The following is a 23,082-nucleotide window of genomic DNA, read 5'->3' on the forward strand; positions in this document are numbered from 1 at the left end:
GAAATTTAAAAAGAAAAAAAAAAAAAAAAATCCTAGGTACATCCCTAGGAGCTACACCAATGAGTGACAGGCTTCAGATTTGGATCTTTTTTTTTTTTTCTGTATATTTTTTTATTGGAGTTCGATTTGCCAACATATAGTATAACACCCAGGGCTCATCTTTCTTGTCCATGCTGTTTCCACTATACCTGAGTAAGAGATTGAATGCTCAAGGATTTCCCCCATTCCATATGTTCCTTTTATTCTAGAGTCTCTGTTCTTGAAAGGTAAAGTTAAGGTTCTGCAACTGACTATTTCCATTTACAACAGGAACAGATGCTTTCTAAAAACTATTTTGTGGGACACCTAGATGGATCAGTCAGGTGACTGGCTCTTGGTTTCAGCTTGGGTTGTGATCTTGGTGTCCTATCAGGCCCCAATTTGGGCTCCACGGTCTGTGAGGAGTCTGCTTGGGATTCTCTCTCCCTATGACCCTTACTTACCCTGCTCGGGCAGTCTCTCTCTCTCAAATAAATAAACCAATCTTTAAAAAAAAAAAAAAAAAAGACCCTATTTTGCAAATATTCTTTTCTATCTACCCAAGAATTCTTCTTCTAGAAATCTATACTAAAGAACAATCCAAAATACAGCCCAAAATGCAAAGATGTTAAATGTTTTAAAGAAAAACTGGAATCTAAATACCCAATATTGGGGTGCCTGGGTAGCTGAGTCAGTTAAGCATCCAATTCTTGGTTTCAGTTCAAGTCATGATCTCAGGGTCATTGGATCAGACCCACATTGGGCTCTGTGCTGGGCATGGAGCCTTCTTAAGATTCTCTCTCAAAAAAAAAAAAAAAAAAAAAGATTCTCTCTCTCTCTCTCTCTCTCCCCACTTCTCCCACCACTCACACATGTGTGCTCTCTTTCAAAAAAACAATAAATAAATAAATACCAATATTAAGGAACTGGTTAAATAAATCATGGTATATCCACGTGATGGGGTATTTGAAGCCATTAAAAATTATTTATTTAGAATTTTTATAACATGTCAAAGTATTTATATTAAATAAAATAGAAATCCAGTAAGCTCTCAATGTTATTAAAAATACTGAAAAAAAGAGGGAAATAAGAACATTGACAACAGTTGTCTGCTTCTTCTACACTTTCTACAGTGAGCGTCTGAAAGCAGAAAAATCATGCACTTTCTTCCTACTGATGAAGAAGTGAAGCAGGTGTTGTTCCCGTTGCAGAGGTGAGGAAATAGCTTCAAGACAGATATTTTTGAGACCCTTCTACATTAGTCCACTCCTGAATAACCAGGAAAAGCAAAACTGAATTTTAAAGTTAATCTTTTAATTCCACATTACATTTTCCCTGACCTTAGAATGTACACCATTTTAAGTAAAAAAAAAAAAAAAAAGCTAAAAATATCAAATGACAATCATTATTATAAATATGAATACAAATTGAAAAGACTAGAAAAAAACAAATAGAAAAGACAAGGATATCTGTAAAAATGATAATGCGGATAATTTTTGGTTGGTGGAATTACAGGACTTTATTTATTATTTTAATTATAGGACTTTTAAAATCTCTTTTTAGCTTAACAATTTGTGTTACATTTTCTACAATGGACATCTATTACTTTTGTAGTAAAAAGTCATTGTTTTTTTTTTTAAGACATAACCACCAAGTAACTCAGCATTATCTACATGGTGGACTGTCGATGGCCATTTTTACAGTGTTGCAGATTATTTAATAACATGAAAAAAAAGTTTGATCTATAATAGCTGACCATACTATAAAACAGTATGTTCAGAATGATCCCATTGTTTTGTTTAAAAACAAGCAAAATGTCTACGTCTACAAAGAAAATACGATGGAGGGAAATATGCCAAAATATTAATAGTGTTTTCTTCCGGGCAACATTAGATATTATTCTTTCTTCTTTTCACTTCTGTTGTTTGGCAAATGTTCCTCTGTTAAATATTACTTTTCTAATATGCAAAAAGAGAGAGAGACAGAGAGAGAGGGAGGGAGAGATTGAGAGGAAGATTTTTAAAAAGCTACATGAAAACAAAAAGTCACATTGTTAAATAAAAGACAGACAGACAAAAAATGAGCAGGAGTATCTTATTGAGAAACCCTCCTTTAAAAAAGGCTTCCCAGCTTCAAATCAGCTCTGATTCTTAAATCAAGCTGGCCTTCCAGCATCAGGAGGGCAGGCAGCATCAATCTTTCCTCCTCTTCAAGACTTAATAATGCTTGAGCAGGGCACTGGCTCCAGCATCAAGCTGCCCTCTTGATGGGACAAACATACATTGTCTGGAACCTTTAAACAAGACCCTGGTGGAGAACGGTCTCAGGTAAAAATTTAAAAATTTAGTCCTGCCTTCCAGGACTATGGATCTGATTACAAGTAAATACAATTTATAATCTTGATGAAGGAGACACACTATTTATGTTGCAAATAACACACTAACTACAGAATTATACTCCCAGGCCTGGCAGAGAGCTCTGAGGTCTGAAGACAATTTCCAGGACACTGTCTTTAGGATGTTATGTAAATATTGACTAGAAACAATAACAGAGATGTCATGCTAGAGAATCTTAAGTAAACAGTTCAAAAGCCCGGCTTCCTGTTTATACAATTTTAAGTCACTTTACTGCTAGCCACAAGGTGATGCAACATTCCCATTTAATCTAAGAATTTCTTGCCTTTACATATAATAAAAGGGACTACAAAGAACAGCTGAAAAACCACATGACACAGGAAGGAACAGAAATAAATACCCAGACATGTGTCTTCCAGCCCAAACAATGAGAAATCTATGCAATTAGACTGGCAGTTCAATCTATTTCCAAATCGCTATCCTCACTGTGACAGGTGGCAGAGTTACGCACGGACGTCAGCACCAAGACTTCCTTTTCTGGGAGCAATCCAAATTCCTGTAGAAAAGCTTCAAGGTCCACAGCGAAGAAATCTTCCCCCAGCTGGTCAGTGACACGAACAAAATTGCCAATCAATTCACCACCTTTGTAGATCAGCAGGGCAGGAAGGGCATTCCTGGTGAAGCGACTGCTGGCCCCAATAACTGAGCTCTTGACTCGGCAAAATTTGACAGCTGGGTACTCGGCAGCAAGGCAAATCATGCAGCCATTCATGGCTTCGGTCCCCGGAATGCCATCCTCATAAATATGGACCATGATGAGGGTGCTTTTCTGTTCTTTATCAATCATGTCCAAAAACCCTTCTCCACTAGGGATCTCAAAAACCTTCTTGAACTGGGGCCCCTTATGAAGCTGCTGCCGCATCTCTTCCATTCTCTGCTTCCTATACTTTTGGAGAAACTCTTCGTCATCTTGGTCCTCATTCATCACGGCAAACTCCTTCAGAGTCATCTGCAGGACGACCAGCAAGTGAGCAGAAAAAAACACAAACCCGCCTCTGTGATGAATATGTAAGTGAGGTGTCATGCTAAGTGCTCTGTATGTATTAAAGCTCATGGAAATCTTACGATACCCCATCAGGAGGGAACTTCTATTTCCCCCATTTTACAAATGAGATTCGAAGACTTGAGGTTATTTGCATCACTTCACGTAGGTACAAGTCCAGAATTCAAACTAGATTTTCTAAAAACCCAGTCTTCTAACTACTGCATTATAATGCCCTTCTATCCAAAAAGGCAGTTAACATCACTTCATGAGTTTGTTTCTTATAGTCATTGGATTAATTCTTTTATCCACTGTTTCATTTTTGGTAAAAAAAAAAAAAAAAGACAATAGGATATTAAGGAATTTCAAAAACAATACAATTCTTGCTCTGCACCCCCACACATACACAAAATAACAATTACATAAACTGAAACTGTATTTTGCTTTTTATTACCAGTCAGATGCTGAAATCATTTTTGCTTTTTTTTTTTTTTTTTTGAAATATGTATTTATTCAGAGAGAGTGAGAGAGAGGCAGAGACACAGGCAGAGGAAGAAGCAGGCTTCATGCAGGGAGCCCGACGTGGGACCCGACCCCGGGTCTCCAGGATCACACCCTGGGCTGAAGGCAGCACTAAACCGCTGCGCCACCGGGGCTGCCCATTTTTGCTTTTTTAACAGCCGTTGTGGGTATACCAGTTAGGCTGCACTGCTTTTGCCACTTGGCATTATTGCATCTAAATATTTCCTCATGTTTCTAAATATTTTTTTTAGGATTACACAGTTTGCCCTATTTTGCTTCACTTCCCTGTTTCTGGCATTGAGCTGGTTTCCAGCACTATTCTACGGCACACAATCTAACAGGACAGGGACAGCTTCTCTCAACTGCCCTGTGTGCTCATGTGATGTGTTGCTTCATCTGCTCTAATCTCAGTATAAGGAGGCCCTGTGAGCAGTGGGCACACTGCCCTGCAGCCAGTTTATGTTACAAAAGTATCTTCCGGGCAGCCCGGGTGGCTCCGCGGTTTAGCGCCGCCTTCAGCCCAGGTTGTGATCCTGGAGACATGGGATCAAGTCCCACATCAGGCTCCCTGCATGGAGCCTGCTTCTCCCTCTGCCTGTCTCTGCCTTTCTCTCTCTCTCTCTCTCTCTCTTTCTCTCTCTCTCTCTCTTCTCCCTCTGCCTGTCTCTGCCTCTCTCTCTCTGTCTCTCATGAATAAATAAATAAAATCTTAAAAAAAAAAAAAAAAAAGTATCTTCCTTCTCCTGACCTGGTGCAGCAAGACACTATGGCTGGAACAAAGCTTCCCTCTGCCTTGTACGGCACAGATTAGAGGGTGGAGGCCGGGGGACAACAGTAGATCAGGATGGACATTTCTGCATCACAGATGGCCAGCACCATCCTTCCCTGGAGCTCCCAACTCTCCAGTCTATCTCAGCCTACAAGAGTGGCTCTTTCTGACCCATTATGGTCAGAAAGTCTAATGCCCTCAAATCCTCCTCTTGCTCCAGACAAATGGCTGCTCACCTAATCCTCTTATCTGCTGCCTGATCCTGGCTTGTATATCCAGCTAAGAGCCGCTTTGGGCCATAACCAAATGATCTCAGGCACTCCTAGAAATTCATTCATGTTCAGAGGGCAGAATAGATGGTGGGTGGGGGGAATAGATGATCCTTTTGATACAGGGAAAATAAGAGAGTCGGGTCCTAATTCCAAACATCTTTCAGAGAGTTCATTTGCTTCTACTGTGTTGCCTTGTACACTAATTCTCATGAATAGGCTTCAGGTGAAACAGAGCAGCACCACGGAAAGAGCAAAAAAAAATCTGGGTGAGAATCCTGCTTCCTGTCAGCATTTACTAGTTGCATGTCTTGAGCCAAGTCCCCTCTCATCTCAAAGCATCAATTTCATCATCAGTAAAACAGGGATAATGCCACCAACCTCAGAAGACTATTTTTGACCCAAAGTAAGGTTTCAATAAAGGACAGAAAACTCACATTTACTGAGCGCTTTCAAAGGGCCAGGACCTGCACTAGGCTTTGTACTCAGAGAGCACTGTCAAGTAGAGATATTGACCTCACCAAACCTGTGACAAACTGAACTCACGACGAAAGACACATCCCCAGTGACCAGTGGCAGCCTGAGGTTCAAACCCCAGTGTGTCTGAGTTATGACACAACTCTACCGCTCCCCACCCCATGGCCCCACATGGCACAGCTTCTTGGAGGCCAAATCAAACACCTTGCACCTCTTGAATCTCTGACCCCCATTCCAGCAGCCAGGAGCACTTGTAAGAAAATCCCGGGGGCTGCCAATTACCTTCCCGCTGATCTTCTCCTGGAGGTCCTTCTGCCTGTGTTGGTCCTCCTCTTCATCCAGATGGGACCTGCATGTCATTGACAGCTTCTTGACCAGCCTTTCCATTTCCTGACACTGCTCCTCCCTTTGCTCTGTCTCCAACTGTTTGAAGCGGCGCCAGTCATTTATCACCCCTTTTGGACCTGAGATAGGGGTGAATGTGAAGGAGGTGACCAAGAAGAGTGGGTAAAGAAGCATGGACCAGCTCATATCCGCCTAGAGCTTGCTGCATCGACTGCACGGTGATGCTCACACAAAGGAGCGTGGTCTCCACACAGTGACGTCCACTGTGGCATGGCTTGCCATAATTAAATGGACAAGCTAGGGCCCAGCATCAGGAAGTGCACTAAATAAATTATGATTCATCTACTCAAAGGAAAATAAGAGAACTTGTGGAAAGAATGAAGTAACTATAGGTTTCTTGCCATGAAAGATGTTCAAAGGTAGGGAGGTTTGCTCCTCCCTCATGGGAGCGGGTGGGGGGGGGGGGGTCCAAAAAAAAAAAAGGATGTTCAAATATCTTAGGTCAAAAAAAGAAAAAAGAGCAAAATACAGAACAATATCATGGTAGGATCATCCCATTTTTAGAAAAGGAAATGCATGTGAGTATATAAATACTGACAGATATTTATTTATGCACATGTACCTTTGTACATTCGTAGAAAAAGGACTAGAAGGACATGCGAACAGTTAACAGAGACTGCCTCTAGGTAGTGGGATCTAAGGGGACTAGTGAGATGGAACTTACACTTTTTTCTTTCTACATTAATACATTTTGTATTATCTGGATTTTTATAACAAGATTGTGGCAGGTTGCTCTGTTATTCGAGTTACCCCCAAGCCTCTCTGCCTCCATGCTATACATCCTTGCCCACTGCCATGTGATTTGTAGGACCTTTCATGGGATGAGTGTAGCATCCCCAGCCCATTGATATTGGATTTGGCCATGTGACTTGCTTTGACCAATGGATTCTGAGCAAAAGATTTATGAGCCATTACATGTTTCCTTGCTGCTATACTTGGTCATGAAAAGGCAAGTCCCAGTCAGGGGCTGCTCCTTCAATCCTGTTGTTAGAATGACAGGCTATATGATGCAGAAGCAGGGCCTGCAGCATGTAACACATCTGAGAAACACATCTTTACTGTCACAAGCCACTGAGGTTTGGAGGTGACTTGTTACCACAGAAAAAAATATAAAAATCTATATGAAGAAAACTTTAAAATTCTACTTAAAAACACAAAGAAAGATCTGCGTTAGTGGAAAAGCAATACCATATTCCTGACCAGGAAGACCCAACTTCACAAGGGTGCCAATTATCACTAAATTAATCTATACAATCTATATATTTAATGCATTCCCATGTGTGCACACTCCTAAATTTGTTTTGGAAAAGTAAGAAAGTAAAAGTTGAAGGGCACCTGGCTAGCTCAGTCAGTAGAGCATGTGACTCTTGATATTAGGGTTGTTGAGTTCTAGCCCCCATGCTAGGCATAGAGCCTATTAAAAAAAAAAAAAAAAGTTGGGAAAATGACATCATAGAAGAATACTGAGGGGGATCCAGCCCCATCAGATACTGAAACCTGTAACACAATAATTAAAAACAGTGTGATAGGGCAGCCCCGGTGGCGCAGCGGTTTAGCACCACCTGCAGCCCAGGGTGTGATCCTGGAGACCTGGGATCGAGTCCCACGTCAGGCTCCTTGCATGGAGCCTGCTTCTCCCTCTGCCTGTGTCTCTGCCTCTCTCTCTCTCTCTCTCTCTCTCTCTGCTTCTCCCTCTGCCTGTGTCTCTGCCTCTCTCTCTCTCTCTCTCTGTGTTTCTCATGAATAAATTAAAAAATCTTTAAAAAATAAAAAAATTTAAAAAATAAAAACAGTGTGATATAGCACTGTAAAAAAAGACAAATCAATGCAAGAGACTACAAAGTGCACCTAAAAACACAAACATAGACAGCAATTCAGTACATAATAAAACTGATATTTCAAAGCAACAGAAAAAAGATAGTTTACTAAATGGTGTTGAAACCACTGGGTGGCAATATGGAGAAGACAAAAGTGAAGCCCTACGGGACGCCTGGGTGACTCAACTGTTGAACATCTGCCTTTGGCTCGGGGCATGATCCTGGAGTCCCACTTGAGATGTGGGATCAAGTCCCATATCAGGCTTCCTGCATGGAGCCTGCTTCTCCCTCTGCCTATGTCTCTGCCTCTCTGTGTGTGTCTCTCATGAATAAATAAATAAATAAAATATTTAAAACAAAACAAAACAAAACATTTATACTTTGAAGCCTCTGGGTTTATTTTTATTTTTTTTAAAGATTTATTTATTTATTTATTCATGATAGAGATATATATATAGAGAGAGAGGCAGAGACACAGGAGGAGGGAGAAGCAGGCTCCATGCCGGGAGCCCAACGCGGTACTCGATCCAGGGTCTCCAGGATTGCGCCCTTGGCCAAAGGCAGGTGCCAAACCCTGAGCCACCCAGGGACCCCGAAGTCTCTGGGTTTAAAAAAAAAAATGTGAAGCCCTACCACATACCTTGCACCAAAATGAATTCCAGATGAATCAATATTTAAATGTATAAAAAAAAGAAAAAGAAATCATAATCATACTAAGAAAAAGCATGGGAGAATCTTTTTATAATCCTAGAGTGAAGAATGACCTTTTCAGTAAGAAACAAAAATAAGAAACTATAAAATAATGCTTTCAGGTACATAAAATAAAAATCTTCTGCCAGGAAAAGAAGATAAAATCTAAAGACAACATAATTGGTAAAAACAGATGCATCTCCTTATTTATAAAGGTCCCTTAAAAAAAAAAAGGCCACCAAATTTTAAAAATGAAGAAAGGGTATGAAAATCTCTCTTAGAGAGGCTCAACATCCCTCTTGAAAAGATAGAAACTAAAACTACAATCAGTTACCTTTTGTCATCCCTCAGGACAGCAGAGATCACAAATTCTGAGAACACAGTTAGGAGGGCAAGTGTATGGGGCAAGTGTATGGGGAAAACCATACTGCTGGCTACATATAAAACAGTGCCACCTCAATTGCCACAATTTGGAAATATTAAAATGTAAAAGTATAAATATGCCATTTCAAGGAGTTTATACTATCAATATATGCATACCTATGACTTATGTGATATCAAACAACATTAATTCGAGAAGCTAATTCCAAAGCAATTCTGTCTACGTGCACTCTGTGCGTGTTCATAGTCTGTGTATGCTGTGTATACACATCTGCACTGTGCACTGAAATGGCTGATGCACACACAGGAAAATGATGACACGAGGCTAACTCTGGAAGTGAGAGTGGAATTAAAGAGAAGTGATCAGAGACTTCTGATACATATTTCATGTACATCTGTTAAACCTGATCCCAGAGCCCAGGGGTTTCCAGTACCTGTGTTGACTGAGATGCCTTCGCCTGCCAACTCAGCATCTGCTGGCATCGAAGTGCCAGCCAGCGCACCCCTGCCCCCATCCTTGTCTTCATGGTCGCTGTCCTCATCCTCACTGCTGCTGTAATAGTATTGCAGCTTCTCCCCCAGCAACTTATCATCCAGGGTCGTCATGGTGCCTGAGAGAGGCAACATATCAGGCTCTTTGTTGGTGTGAATCAGACAGATATGAATTGGAAGACTGAGGGCTCACTTATGCTGAGCTTCCACTATTTACAAGACCCTAAAAGTGATTTTTTTTCATAAGCAGGATCTCAGCAAATCCGTATCGTAACCTGAGTGGCAGGGTTAATCATGCTCTTTTTGTGGAAGGTAAAACTGAAGCTCAGATAAGGGAAGTTTTTTTGCCAAGCTTTACAGCAAATGGTGGAGCTGGGATCAGACCCCAGAGTACCGGACTCTGAGAGACTGGAGGTGTGAGTCACCGTCTCCCCTGTCCTGGTGTGCTGGCTTGGAGGAATCTGCTTACTGACTGGAGGTTTTACCTACACATACTTTTAGGTTTTCCTATCAACTAAGACTGCGGGGTAATTAAAAATTGGGTATTATCTTCAGGAAAAAGTCCAAAAAGCAGCATCAAGAATATGATGCTGAATCACTAAGTCAATCACTCACCTGTCTCTTGCCTCCAACTTCCCGCAGAGCACACTGTGGTGGACCCATGAGCTGTAGGAGTCACTACCAACTTTGGTTAAAAGGGCCCATGACAAGATTTTACTAATTCCCAAGAATTTAAGGGACAGTGGTTGGGGCCAAGATTCCGCATCAGCAGAAGCCAACGGCACTTGGGGAAAAGGCCAGCCTGCCCTTCCAGCAAGGGGGGGACAACTCTAGTCCCGCCTCTTAGCATCGCAATACTATGCTTCCTTCATTAAACACTTATCACCAGGCCTCTAAACTCCTTACTACTGGCTCTCTCATGGGGCGAGGGCCTCTCGAAAGCAGGGACCTCCGAGGTCCACCACCATCCGGCCGCCGCACTATTCACTAAGCACATGCGGGGAGAAGGCTGGGCCGGTGCGGGAGAAGCAGGGTTGATGGAAAGAACATGCAGGTACAGGGGAGTTGTGGGGGCCGCGGGAGGCCAGAACAAGCTTAGAGAGGCATGAAGGGGCCCAGACGGTGCAGGTCAGGGAGGCAGAGCAGGGGCGTGCTCGATGAGGGCGGGGCCTCCGGGGAGGAAGCGGCTAGGGCGGACCGGTGGAGAGCCTCGGGGAGGAGGGGGCGGGGGAGAGGGCGGGGCCTGCGGGGAGGGCGGGGCCTCCAAGGGGAGGAGTCGGAGGGGCGGGAGAAGCGGAAGGGCTCGCGAAGGAGGCGGGGTCGTGGAGGGGCGGAGAGGGCGGGGCCTACGGGGAGGGCGGGGCCTACGGGGAGGGCGGGGCCTGCGGAGAGGGCGGGGCCTCCAAGGGGAGGAGTCGGAGGGGCGGGAGAAGCGGAAGGGCGGGGTCGTGGAGGTGCGGAGAGGGCGGGGCCTCCAAGGGGAGGAGTCGGAGGGGCGGGAGAAGCGGAAGGGCTCGCGAAGGAGGCGGGGTCGTGGAGGGGCGGAGAGGGCGGGGCCTACGGGGAGGGCGGGGCCTACGGGGAGGGCGGGGCCTCCAAGGGGAGGAGTCGGAGGGGCGGGAGAAGCGGAAGGGCGGGGTCGTGGAGGTGCGGAGAGGGCGGGGCCTGCGGAGAGGGCGGGGCCTTCAAGGGGAGGAGTCGGAGGGGCGGGAGAAGCGGAAGGGCTCGCGAAGGAGGCGGGGTCATGGAGGGGCGGAGAGGGCGGGGCCTGCGGAGAGGGCGGGGCCTCCAGGGGGCGGAGTCGGAGGAGCGGGAGAAGCGGAAGGGCTCGCGAAGGAGGCGGGGTCGTGGAGGGGCGGAGAGGGCGGGGCCTGCGGAGAGGGCGGGGCCTGCGGAGAGGGCGGGGCCTCCAGGGGGCGGAGTCGGAGGAGCGGGAGAAGCGGAAGGGCTCGCGAAGGAGGCAGGGTCGTGGAGGGGCGGAGAGGGCGGGGCCTGCGGGGAGGGCGGGGCCTCCAGGGGGCGGAGTCGGAGGAGCGGGAGAAGCGGAAGGGCTCGCGAAGGAGGCGGGGTCGTGGAGGGGCGGAGAGGGCGGGGCCGCGGAAGGGCGGCGGAGGGGCGCGCCGAACCTTGGGGGGAACCTGCTGGAGGCGGGGCCAGCGGAGGCAACGGGGCGGGGTGATCGCGGCCGCCGTGGGGGTCAAGGGGGCGCGCAGACATCGCCTCCCAGCCGTATTCCACCACCTCCGCCCGTAGCCCATGCCCGCCGCTTCTTCCCGACGGACCTCAGGGCAGTTACCCGGCCTAGCGCAGTCCGGATCCTTCGGGCTGGCGGCTCCAGGGACTTCGGAAGGAAGGGAGCACACTCCGGTGGACGAAGAGAAGTGTATCGGCGCCTCGAGCGCTAAGAAAAGCCGCCGCGGTCCCGACTGTGCGGGCCAATGAGGCTGCGTCCCTGCGGCCGGGCGGACGCACGCTGCCCAATTAGGGCGAGCCTCTTCCGGCGGCTGAGGGAGACGCTACGGGTCCTACTTTGGGACAAACCACCTCGAGGACAGTAGTACGCTTCAGTCGGCTTTGTGTCCATTTAAAGGAAAAGCGACGCCGCACGTGTTTCGTTGTCAATAGTAAGAGAAGTTTGTTTAGTGATCTTTGAAGCTTCTGGAACCATTCCACGTGTGTTTTTTATTCGATCTGAATCACATCGCGGCTCTTAGGATAGACTCAGAGACGTTAAATATTTTGCCCCCAAACACACAGACCTTGCATTAAAAAAAAAAAAAAAAGAAGAAGAAGAAAAAGAAAAAAAGTCACGTTCATGACAACATTGTGAATTTCTGAATTGGATCCTGAAACAGAAAAAGATATGGACGGGACAACTGACAAAATGAAGTCTATTAGCAAAACTTGTGTATCAGCAGTTCTGATCATTGCACTATGGTCATGTGTAAGACGTTAACTGGGCAACTCTGGGTGAAGAATGTAGGGGAACTCTAAGCTACTTATGCAACTTTTTTTTTTTTTTTAAGATTTTATTTATTTATTCATGAGAGACAGATAGAGAGAGAGAGAGGCAGAGGGAGAAGCAGGCTCCATGCAGGGAGCCCAATGTGGGATTCGATCCCAGGACCCCAGGACCAGGCCCTGGGCCAAAGGCAGGCGCCAAACCGCTGAGCCATCCAGGGATCCCCAACTTTGCAACTTAAAAAAAAAAAAAAAGGTTTCTATTGGGACTTCATCAAGATAAGAAGCTTTTGCACAGCAAAGGATACAGTCAACAAAACTCAAAGACAACCTACACGGGCAGCCCCGGTGGCGCAGCGGTTTAGAGCCGCCTACAGCCCAGGGCATGATCCTGGAGGCCTGGGATCAAGTCCCACGTCAGGCTCCCTGCATGGAGCCTGCTTCTCCCTCTGCCTGTGTCTCTGCCTCTCTCTCTCTCTCTCTCTCTCTCTCTCTCTCTGTATCTCTATGAATAAATAAATAAAATCTTAAAAAAAAAAAAAAGACAACCTACAGAATGGGAGAAGATACTTGCAAATGACATATCAGATAAAGGGCTAGTTTCCAAGATCTATAAAGAACTTATGAAACTCAACAGCAAAGAAACAAACAATCCAATTATGGGCAAAAGACATGAAGAGAAATCTCACAGAGGAAGACATAGACATGGCCAACAAGCACATGAGAAAATGCTCCGCATCACTGGCCATCAGGGAAATACAAATCCAAAGCACAATGAGATCCCACGTCACACCAGTGAGAATGGGGAAAATTAACAAGGCAGGAAACCACAAATGTTGGAGAGGATGCGGAGAAAGGGGAACCCTCCTGCACTGTTGGTGGGAATGTGACCTGGTGCAGCCACTCTGGAAAACTGTGTGGAGGTTCCTCAAAGAGTTAAAAATAGACCTGCCCTACGACCCAGCAATTGCACTGTTGGGGATTTACCCCAAAGATTCAGATGCAGTGAAACGCCGGGACACCTGCACCCCGATGTTTCTAGCAGCAATGTCCCCAATAGCCAAACTGTGGAAGGAGCCTCGGTGTCCACTGAAAGATGAATGGATAAAGAAGATGTGGTCTATGTATACAATGGAATATTCCTCAGTCATTAGAAACGACAAATACCCATCATTTGCTTCAACGTGGATGGAACTGGAGGGTATTATGCTGAGTGAAATGAGTCAATCGGAGAAGGACAAACATATGGTCTCATTCATTTGGGGAATATAAAAAATAGTGAAAGGGAATAAAGGGGAAAGGAGAAAAAAATGAGTGGGAAATATCAGAAAGGGAGACAGAACATGAGAGACTCCTAACTCTGGGAAACGAACAAGGGGTGGCGGAAAGGGAGGTGGGCAGGGGGTGGGGATGACTGGGTGACGGGCACTGGGTGTTATGCTATATGTTGGCAAATTGATCTCCAATAAAAAAAATGATTTCAGATTCTGAGTCCTTATTAAGGTGTCAAATACAGACATAAAGTGATTCATAGAAAGCTTTGTCCAAATTGAATCATTAAAAATATCCTAAAACAATACCCTCTAAAATGGGGCTCCTAATTTAAAGGAGAGATTCTCAGCTTGTGGTTCTTCAACCACCTAAAATTGTCTGCAAATTGGTATATGTGCCCATCTTCCTAAGAAGCTGTTTGTTCAGGCTATCAAGAGTGAGAGCTCCCTTCCCCAAATTTAAGAACAGTTCATCCATGGAGATCCTATGGTGACTGTATGCATTTTTGTTTGCAGAGTGAATAGTCGTACCTTAATCAGATTTCTGAAAAGCCAGCCAACTGGCGGATGGATGCCTGTGATCCGCTTTAAATGACAAGCTAGCACCCAGCAATAGAGCCTCTGCATGAGTCTCCGTAAATATCTGTTAAATGAATGCTTTGCTTTTAATTTTGTTTTTCTGACATCTCCCTGAGGCAGGGATCTTCTTCATCCCTGGTGGTACTTTGTCCTTCAAAATTCACTTTAGGAGCACCTGGGTGGCTCAGTAAAGCATCTGCCTTCCGCTCAGGTCATGATCTGGGAGTCCTGGGATCCAGCCCCTTGTTGAGCTCCCTGCTCAGCAGGGAGCATGCTTCTCCCTCTGCAGCTCTCCCTGCTTCTGCTCTCTCACTCTCACTTTCTCTCTCTCAAATAAATAAATAAATACAATTTATTTATTTACTTTTTTAAATTTTCACTTTACATCGAAGGCTGTAATCCTCGGTGCTGCTCAAAGATCCTTGTTTCCCTGAGCAGGTTACCTTCATTTGCTAAGAGGAACAATTCACATCTCTTTTCTCAAATCTTCAATGCTCTCCCCTCTCCTTGGCTCAGTTTTGACCTTGGTTCTTATTTTGCCTGAAAAACAGAAGCAGTTTGGGAGCTGAAGACTCCTCAAAACAAACAAACAAAGCAAAACAAGTAAAAGCAATCAAAAGAGACTTGCACTTGTGTCCCTCAAAATATACCAACTCCTGCATCTGTATCAATTAAGAATCACTGATGCACTGGATCCTGCTCCTCCAGCCTGGTAAAGGACTCTGCCTGCAATGTCGTCCTCTCTCTCTCTCCTGCATATTCAAGCTTGCTTTCTACAGCGTGCTAATATGCTCAACTCATCTCCCTGAAGCAGGGAGGGGCAGAAGGGACAACTACAGGTAATATTAACTACAAATTTTTTTTTTCTCATCTCCAAAAAAAAAAAATCCTCTCAAATATCATTTTCCACCGTTCAGATTGTTAAAAATCAGAAAGTTTGGTAACAGTAAGGCTGTGGGGAACGCATAGCTGGTGAGATGTAAATTGATACAACTCTTATAAATGATGAATATTAGTCAATAATGCAAAAATATATACTGTTAGCTCAACAATTCCACTGCTGGAAGTTCATCCTATTGATACACTTGCATGAACATAGTATTTATTTTATTTTATTTTTTAATTTTTATTTATTTATGATAGTCATACAGAGAGAGAGAGAGAGGCAAAGACATAGGCAGAGGGAGAAGCAGGCTCCATGCACCGGGAGCCCGATGTGGGATTCGATCCCGGATCTCCAGGATCGCGCCCTGGGCCAAAGGCAGGCGCCAAACCGCTGCGCCACCCAGGGATCCCAGTATTTAGTTTAAAAAAAAAAAAAAAAAAGCAAGATGGAGAACATTATGTATTAGTTTCCTACCTTTTGCATAAAAAATATAAATAATGTTATTTGCTTATATTTTCATAAAGACAAGCACTGAAGGATTTGTAAGAAATAGAATGGTTATCTTTGAGGGATAGAGGTGAGTTCGGAGTGGGAAGGAGGCTTTTTATATATAACTTTATATGTATGTATTCTAGAGTTTAAGAATAATTTGGGCGGGCACCTGGGTGGCTCAGTTGTTTAATTGCCCAACTGATTATGGCTCGGGTCATAATCTCAGGGTCCTGGGATCAGCCCCGTGTCTGGCTCTGTGCTAGGCATGGAGCCTGCTTGGGAGTCTCTTTCCCTCTCTCTCTGCCACCCCACCACTCTGCTCACACTCGCTCTCTCAAAAAAAAAAAAAAAAAAAAGATTTTTTTTTTTTTTTTTGTGGTTAATACTACCTGAAATTGTCCCTTCTGGTAGTTTTTTTTTTTTTTTTTTTTTTAAGATTTTATTTATTTATTTATTTATTTATTTATTTATTTATTTGAGACAGAGAGAGAGAGAGAGAGAGGCAGAGACACAGGCAGAGGGAGAAGCAGGCTCCATGCAGGGAGCCTGACATGGGACTTGAATCCAGGTCTCCAGGATCAGGCCCTGGGCTGAAGGCGGCACTAAACTGCTGAGACACCCAGGCTGCCCCTCTTCTGGTACAGTTTTAAGGCTGATTTTCATTGCTGTCTCTCTTAATATATTTACTCTCCTGATATGATGGAGAGGTCTATCTAGTGGTATCCTTGTTGGGAATATAGTTTGCATCTGTCAGGAGTATGACTGTATATATGAGTTAGTTACCTAACAATACTCAACAGGACTGCTCAACTTAGAATTTGGGGATGGTGTGGATAATGACATTTCTGCCTAATGGACGTACCATATGTTATTTATAGTTCTTAAAGTATTTTACTTGTGAGGTTTTTGTTTCTTTATTCATAGAGCATACTGAAAGTATTTCTTAGCTGGAAAACCGAAATCCATAAGTGGTTTTGTGACTATTAAAGCATTTGCCTTCTATCAAGGAAAATCTTGGTCCAACCAAAAGATTTACAAACTGTTATTAAACATATTTGAAGTTTTGAAGTAATTGAATGAAATTCATGTAAAAATGCATAAATACGGGCCGCCCAGGTGGCTCAGCAGTTTAGCAGCACCTTCAGTCCAGGGCCTGATCCTGGAGACCTGGATTCGAGTCCCATGTCAGGCTCCCTGCATCGAGCCTGCTTCTCCCTCTGCCTGTGTCTCTGCCTCTCTCTCTCTCTGTCTCTGTGTCCCTCATGAATAAATAAATAAAATCTTTAAAAAAAAAAAGCATAGGGATCCCTGGGTGGCGCAGCGGTTTGGCACCTGCCTTTGGCCCAGGGCGCGATCCTGGAGACCCGGGATCGAATCCCACATCGGGCTCTCAGTGCATGGAGCCTGCTTCTCCCTCTGCCTGTGTCTCTGCCTCTCTCTCTCTCTCTCTGTGACTATCATAAAAAAAAAAAAAAAAAAAGCATAAATGCCCTTGAGGCATGGATTTCTAGGCTTGGAGTTTTTCCAGATTATGATAATTAGACATAAAACAGGATTTGGTCTTCCACTGAGTTTCCCACCAATATTTTTGTAAATTTAGAACAAATTTGTCCTTGTCATTTTTTTTTTTTTAAGATTTATTTACTTTAGAGGGAGGGAGAGAGAGTGCGAGCAAGTGCAAGGGTGGGGAGAGGAAGGAGACGGAGAGAGAAACTTAAGGAGATTCCATGCTGATTTCAGAGTCCGAGTCCGACTCAGGGGCAAGCTCAATCTCAGGACCTTGGGATCAAAACTCATTTTTTCTTTCTGAAGATTTTATTTATTTATTCATGAGAGAGAGAGAGAGAGAGAGAGAGGGAGAGGCAGAGACACAGGCAGAGGGAGAAGCAGGTTCCGTCCAGGGAGCCCGATGTGGGACTCGAATCCAGGTCTCCAGGATCAGGCCCTGGGCTGAAGGCGCCAGTAAACCGCTGAGTGCCCGAGATCACAACTCACATCACAACCTGAGCGGAAACCAGGAGTTGGATGCTTAATTGACTCTGCCACCCAGGCACCCCACTCAGATGTTAGTTAGTTAGTTAGTTAGTTAGTTAGTTAGTTAGTTAGTTAGTGAGGATGCATGGAGGGAGGAATAGAGGGGGAGGGACAAGCAAACTCCCTGCAGAGTGTGGAGCCCTAGGCAGGGGTCCAGGCAGGGCTCTAGGCAGAGCTCATTCCCTAGATCCTGAGATCATGACCTGATCAAAGTCAGACACTTAAATAACAGCCATCCAGGAAACCCTGAATTTTTTCTTATAGAAGTATTAAAGGTCTAGAGACAGTTTGGGGTGACATGAAGCAGTATGAAGACTGGAACAGCCAGTCTTTTTCTTTCCTTTCTTTCTTTTCTCTCTCCTCCCTGCCTCCGTTCCTTCTTTCCCTCTTTTTTTGGGGTATGGAGCCAGTTTGTGGCAATTGAATGTCTTTCTTATTTAGAAATTAAACAGCTTTTTCTTCTTGTATTAAATATAAAATCAGGAACGCCTGGGTAGCTCAGTGGTTGAGCATCTGCCTTCGGCTCAGGGCATGATCCTGGGATCCAGGATCGAGTCCCACATCAAGCTCCCTGCATGGAGCCTGCTTCTCCCTCTGCCTGTGTCTCTGCTTCTCTCTATGTGTGTGTCTCTCATGAATGAATAAATAAAATTAAAATAAATAAAATTTTAAAAAATATATATAAGTTTTAAAAGTGTTATCCTTGTTGGCAAATTGAATTTAAATTAAAAAATGTAATGTAAAAAAATAAAAATAAAAGTGTTCTCTTTGGTGAGGGATTGAATTTTGTTAACTGAACTTTTCTTTAGATGTTGGATTGTCTTTAAGGAGCAGTTAAATTTCTTTTGAAAGTTTTGATTAAGGCATTGGAGAAATTCAGGAAACCTCTTTGCTTTTGTGGCTTTAGTTGTATTTTTCTTTAAATAGCTTGCACACTTAAAATGTAAGGAACAAGATTTCCTCTTTTTTAGAAGTATTTGAGTTTCTCTTATTTTGTATAGATTTTTAATTTCTAGAAGCCAATCAGAATGGAGCTCCGTTAATTTTTGAGATCTTATAACAGAATTTTTCTTCTGTTAATATGGTGGATGACTCTGATTGATTTTCATATGCTAAACAAACTTTACATTCCTGAGATAAACCCAATTTGGATATGATGTATTGTACTTTGTGTAGGTATGCAACCTTGGTTGGTCTAGCAATATTTTTCCCATGGCCTTCTGAACATGAAAATTGGTAGCCTCAAGACCTTCTACCTGCATTGTCACACAAAGGCTTCCTGTCTGCACTGGTGCCATGTACCCACACAGATTCCTGTGTAGCTCACCTGTGGTCCAGAGACATACTTTCTGCTGGCCAGCAACCAGTTTCAGCCTGGGCACATCAGCAAACTTCTCTGCTGTGCAGTAGGCTGAACTTCACCTTCTGTAGTGAGGTCTGCACCACAGTCTTGGGAAGGGGAGCTCTTTCCAAGTATGTCCTTCCTCAAGTAGGACATACCAGATGGAATTTCTCTAAGCCATAGGATTCCATAGCCCTATGGAATTTCCTTTTTTCTTACAGTCATTAATTTATTAGATTGTAAGAATTCTTTGTATGAAACTTCCCCCTGTGCAGTTTCTGTCTCCTGACTGGAGATAAAAAGGTCCCTAAGTCAAGTCTACACTCAGGGGAAGGGGTTTACACAGAAGATGAATAACAGGTGATGGGAGGGGTGGCTTTGGGAGCTATATCAGTTCCTGACTGTGGTCTGGACCAAATGACTTGCTTCTATGTAATAATGACAAAAGAGATGGGATCTGTTTCCAAGATCACAGGTTATAAAAGATTGTGACTTCTTTACAGCTACTCTCCACTAGCTCTCTACCTGCTCCCCATCCTCCCCCTCACACCCCCTACCCCCGTCTCAGACTCTTCTTGTTTGCTGCTTGGATGAGCCAAACCACCATATTGATTTTGAGGGGCTCAAGTGGCAATGAACTGAGGGTAGCCTTCAACGAGAAACTGAGGCCCTCATTCCAACAGCTCGAGAGGAACTGAATCCTGCCAGCAATCCAGGGAATAGGCTGGGGAGCAGACACTTCCCCAGGTGAGCAGGCACCATTCAACCCCTGTGAGACCTGAGGCACATGACCCCACCAAAGTCACACGCAGATTCCGGACTCACAGATTACCACAGGATGATGGGTGTTGTGACATTAAGCCACTGGGTCCTTGGGGTAATTTGTTTTGTGACAATAGATAACTAATACAAGACTTAGTACAGTTTTCCTTTTGATTTTTTCTTTAAAGATTTTATTTATTTACTCATGAGAGACACACACACAGAGGCAGAGACATAGGCAGAGGGAGAAGCAGGCTCCCTGTGGGGAGCCTGATGTGGGACTCAGGATCATGACCTGAGCTGAAGGCAGATGCTTTAACCACTGAGTCACCCAGGTGCCCCTCCTTTTGATTTTGTATCTCTTTTGGTAAATCGTTCTTTGAAGGAATTTGTCCATTTTTAAGACTCCTTAAGTCCAATTTATCCATTCCTTTCAGGGGTAGCCCAACACCACCAGTGTATTTGCTCAATAAATACGAGAACAAAAAATGTTACGTCCACACAAAAATATGTGTTCATAAATGTTCAAAGCAGCTTTATTTGTAATAGTCAAAGATTTGAAGCAACCCACATGTTTTTCAACAGGTGAATGCTTAAACAAAATGGTATATTTACAGCTCAGCAGTAAAAAGGAGCAAAGTATTAGTACATGTGACAATTTGGATGGATCTCAAGGGAATTAGGCTGAGTGTAAAAAGCCAGTCTCAAAAGGTTACATCCTGTACAATTTCATTTATATAATATGCTCAAAATGACAAAGTTATAGCAATAGAGACTAGATCAGTTGTTGCCAGGGGTTAGGGATGAATGAGGATAAGGGAGGGGAATGGATATGAATGTAAAGGTAGCATGAAGGGTCACTGAGGTGAGCAAACATTGTTACTTTTTTTTTTTTTTTCCAGTTCTGTTATCCTGGGAGTAGTGGTAGTTCCACAAATCACATGTGATAAAGAGCTACACATACACACGCAAATGAGTGCATGTGAAGCAGATGACATCTGAACAAGGTGTGTGGATTGTCACCAATGTCACTTCCCTGGTTTTGCTATTTTGCTATAGTTACAAAAGATGCTATCCGTGGGGAAACTGTGTGAAGGGTGCATTGGTCCTCTAGTATTTTTGCAACTTCCTGTGAATCAATTATTACTTCAGAATATAAAGTTGAACTCATCCAGTCTCTTGGGTTAAAATATCTATTTTAAGTAGGAACCCCCACTCCTACCCCACCATGACTTTCCATCCAGGTTTCACATAGGTTGACTTTTGAGTAAAGACCTTAAGAAAAAGGGACTAGTTCATCATGAAGCTACCTGGTAAGGCTGGGGGGAGCCTTTATCTTTTAGAGAATAACAAGCATAAAAGCCCTATGCTGGAAGCATGCCTGGCATGGTGAACACCTAAGTGGCCAGTGCAGCTGGAGCCTAGTGAGCAAAAGAAACCAGGGGCTTTGGCTTTCATTTTGATGATTTCACTCTGACACATTTGAAAGGTTTTGAGTACAGGAGTGAAATGATCAGACTTCACAGTTTAAAGGGATCACTGCTGAAGAGGGAGACAAGGGCCGAAGCCAGGAGAACAGAAGGCTATTCAGGCTAATTCAGGTGAAAGATGATTGTGGCTCAGACCTAGGTGGTGAGAAGTGGTCAAATTCTGAATATATTTTGAAGGTAGAGCTGACAGGATTTGCTGCTGGACTAAGTGTGAGGGACAGTGATCCAGGGGGAAGTAACTGAAATGGGTGGCAGGGCTGGGAGGGGACAGGGAGGGAACAACTGGAGGTGTAGTTTGGAGAGCTGAGGAATCCCAGAAACTCCGTCTTTGACATGTTAAGTTTGAGATGGGATCCAGACCACCCTATCTAAAACTGCCCACAGTCCTGAGACTTACCACTCCCACCTTGCAAAATCTCATCAGCTGGTTATATTCTAGTCATTCCGCTTGTAGTCCTCCTCATGATCTAAATTCACCTTCTGTGTCTTGTCTATCCCTTCAACTCTGTTTCACAAAGGAAGGGACTATTTCACACCTATATCCTTCAGGCCTGGTACATAGTAGATTGTCATAAAGATATTTGTTGCAAGGTGCCGGTGCCTGGGTGGCTCAGTGGGTTGTCTTTCAGTTCAGGTCATGACCCCAGGGTCCTGGGATCAAGCCCAGCCTCAGGCTCGCTGCCCAGCGGGGATCCGGTTTCTCCCTCTCTGCATGCTGTTTCTACCTACTTGTACATGTGCATTCTCACTCTGTCAAATAAAATCTTAAAAAAAAAAAAAAAAAAAAGCAGGTATTTGTTGAATGTTGTCTCTGTGAACCAAATGGGCCTGAACATTTGGCAATGGGTGTTTTTTTATACCTTGGCTAAGATAGGTCCCAAATCTATCTTAATTCATTATAGCATTACAGCAGTGATTCCCAAACTTCTTTTGCACTGGACGCATTCAGGTGGGGAGCTTTAAAAGTAGGGATACCTTGTCCCATCCCCAGAGATTGTGATTTAAAGGGTCTGAGGTGTGTTCTGGACTTTGGGATTTTTCAAAGATCCCTAGGTCATTGCAGTGTGCATGTAGGTTTGAACTACTGCACTGTGGGGTTTTTCCATTAAGGTTTTTACTGCAAGTCTTTGTTAAAGTGCATGCTAATTACTCCGACAGGTACAATAAAGGAGAGAAAATTTTCCTAGACTTTCATTTAAATTTCCTCTCCTTCACTTGGACCCACTATCTTCTTCTCTTCTTCTTCATGATCTGAATTGTCACTCCAGGCTTACACAAGATTACATGTCTCACAAATACGGCTCTGTTCTCAGCAGTGAGGTCTGGGACTCTAAGCCAAACCTAATCCACTGTAACGTGTAGATGTCTAGTGTCTTCTCTCTACAACAAATCCCATCAGTTGCTCTCTGCTGCTTCTCAGAGTCACCCCTCTTCCCTCCTGGTTGGCCATGCTCTGAACACTTCTTACCTAGATTGCTGACCTGGCTTCCCTAGTCTGTCTCCAGATTCACCTCACACTACCAACCCCAGATTGTTCAGATCATCTAACTTCCAAGACTCCCTAACGGTCTTTTTATTATGGTATTCAATGCCCTTCATAGAGATCCCTACCTACCTCATCTAGCCATGTGAATTCAGGCAAATTCGCTTGGTTTTCTCCTCTATAAAATGGTGACAGTGATGGTCCTAGACTTTAATATAACTATAGCATTTAGAACTGTGTCTGGAGGGCAGCCCGGGTGGCTCAGCGGTTTGGCGTCGCCTTCAGTCCAGGGCGTGTGATCCTGGAGACCCGGGATCGAGTCCCACGTCAGGCTCCCTGCATGGAGCCTGCTTCTCCCTCTGCCTGTGTCTCTGCTGCTCTATCTGTGTCTCTCATGAGTGAATAAATAAAATCTTAAAAAAAAAAAAAAAAAGAACTGTGTCTGGAACATGTTAGTTAAGCTATTCCTCAAACATATTTTCCACTGTAACACAACCCCCATCATCAATCCCTACCCTTTGGGAGGTAGAACAGACTTGGGTTCTG

The 23,082-nt window shown here is 44.2% G+C and overlaps 2 protein-coding genes across 5 annotated transcripts in view; both read right to left on the bottom strand.

Moving 5' to 3' along the window:
- Positions 1 to 976: 976 nt before the first annotated feature.
- Positions 977 to 11,723, bottom strand: PDCL (phosducin like). Of its 3 annotated transcripts, none has more exons than XM_077850587.1 (4): positions 11,519 to 11,723; positions 9,179 to 9,355; positions 5,734 to 5,915; positions 977 to 3,381 (listed from the first exon to the last, which is right to left on the bottom strand). In XM_077850587.1, the coding sequence occupies exons 2-4, from the start codon at positions 9,348 to 9,350 to the stop codon at positions 2,830 to 2,832; spliced, it is 906 nt and encodes a 301-aa protein (XP_077706713.1). In that variant the 5' UTR covers positions 9,351 to 9,355; positions 11,519 to 11,723; the 3' UTR covers positions 977 to 2,829. The 3 variants fall into 3 exon arrangements, with proteins under 3 accessions (XP_077706713.1, XP_077706716.1, XP_077706715.1); XM_077850590.1 differs by having other exon boundaries at positions 11,533 to 11,720; XM_077850589.1 differs by lacking the exon at positions 11,519 to 11,723 and adding an exon at positions 9,852 to 10,423.
- Positions 11,724 to 11,892: 169 nt separating this feature from the next.
- Positions 11,893 to 23,082, bottom strand: part of RC3H2 (ring finger and CCCH-type domains 2) — a 65,012-nt gene continuing 53,822 nt past the window's right edge. Inside the window, exons 21-22 of one of the 2 annotated variants that reach the window (XR_013353714.1) lie at positions 14,412 to 14,587; positions 11,893 to 11,995 (exon numbers count right to left, since the gene is read on the bottom strand). Coding sequence is in view for 1 of the 2 variants with exons in the window: in XM_077850550.1 (XP_077706676.1) it covers positions 14,560 to 14,587 (28 nt within the window). In the remaining variant the exon portion in view is untranslated. Of the gene's footprint in view, positions 11,996 to 14,411; positions 14,588 to 23,082 lie in introns of those variants that run through there. The other variant, XM_077850550.1, reaches the window with a different exon arrangement.

This window comes from Canis aureus, chromosome 16 (genome assembly GCF_053574225.1).
Source record: "Canis aureus isolate CA01 chromosome 16, VMU_Caureus_v.1.0, whole genome shotgun sequence".
Classification (NCBI taxonomy): Eukaryota; Metazoa; Chordata; class Mammalia; order Carnivora; family Canidae; genus Canis; species Canis aureus.

Bases quoted from the DNA above. Each gene is read 5' to 3' on its own strand.
- PDCL (XM_077850587.1), bottom strand. From the start codon at position 9,350: ATGACGACCCTGGATGATAAGTTGCTGGGGGAGAAGCTGCAATACTAT. The intron at 5,916-9,178 runs GTACTGGAAACC...CCCCTATCTCAG, and splicing joins AGGCATCTCAGTCAACACAG to GTCCAAAAGGGGTGATAAAT. The intron at 3,382-5,733 runs GTAATTGGCAGC...GTCGTCCTGCAG, and splicing joins AGGAGAAGATCAGCGGGAAG to ATGACTCTGAAGGAGTTTGC.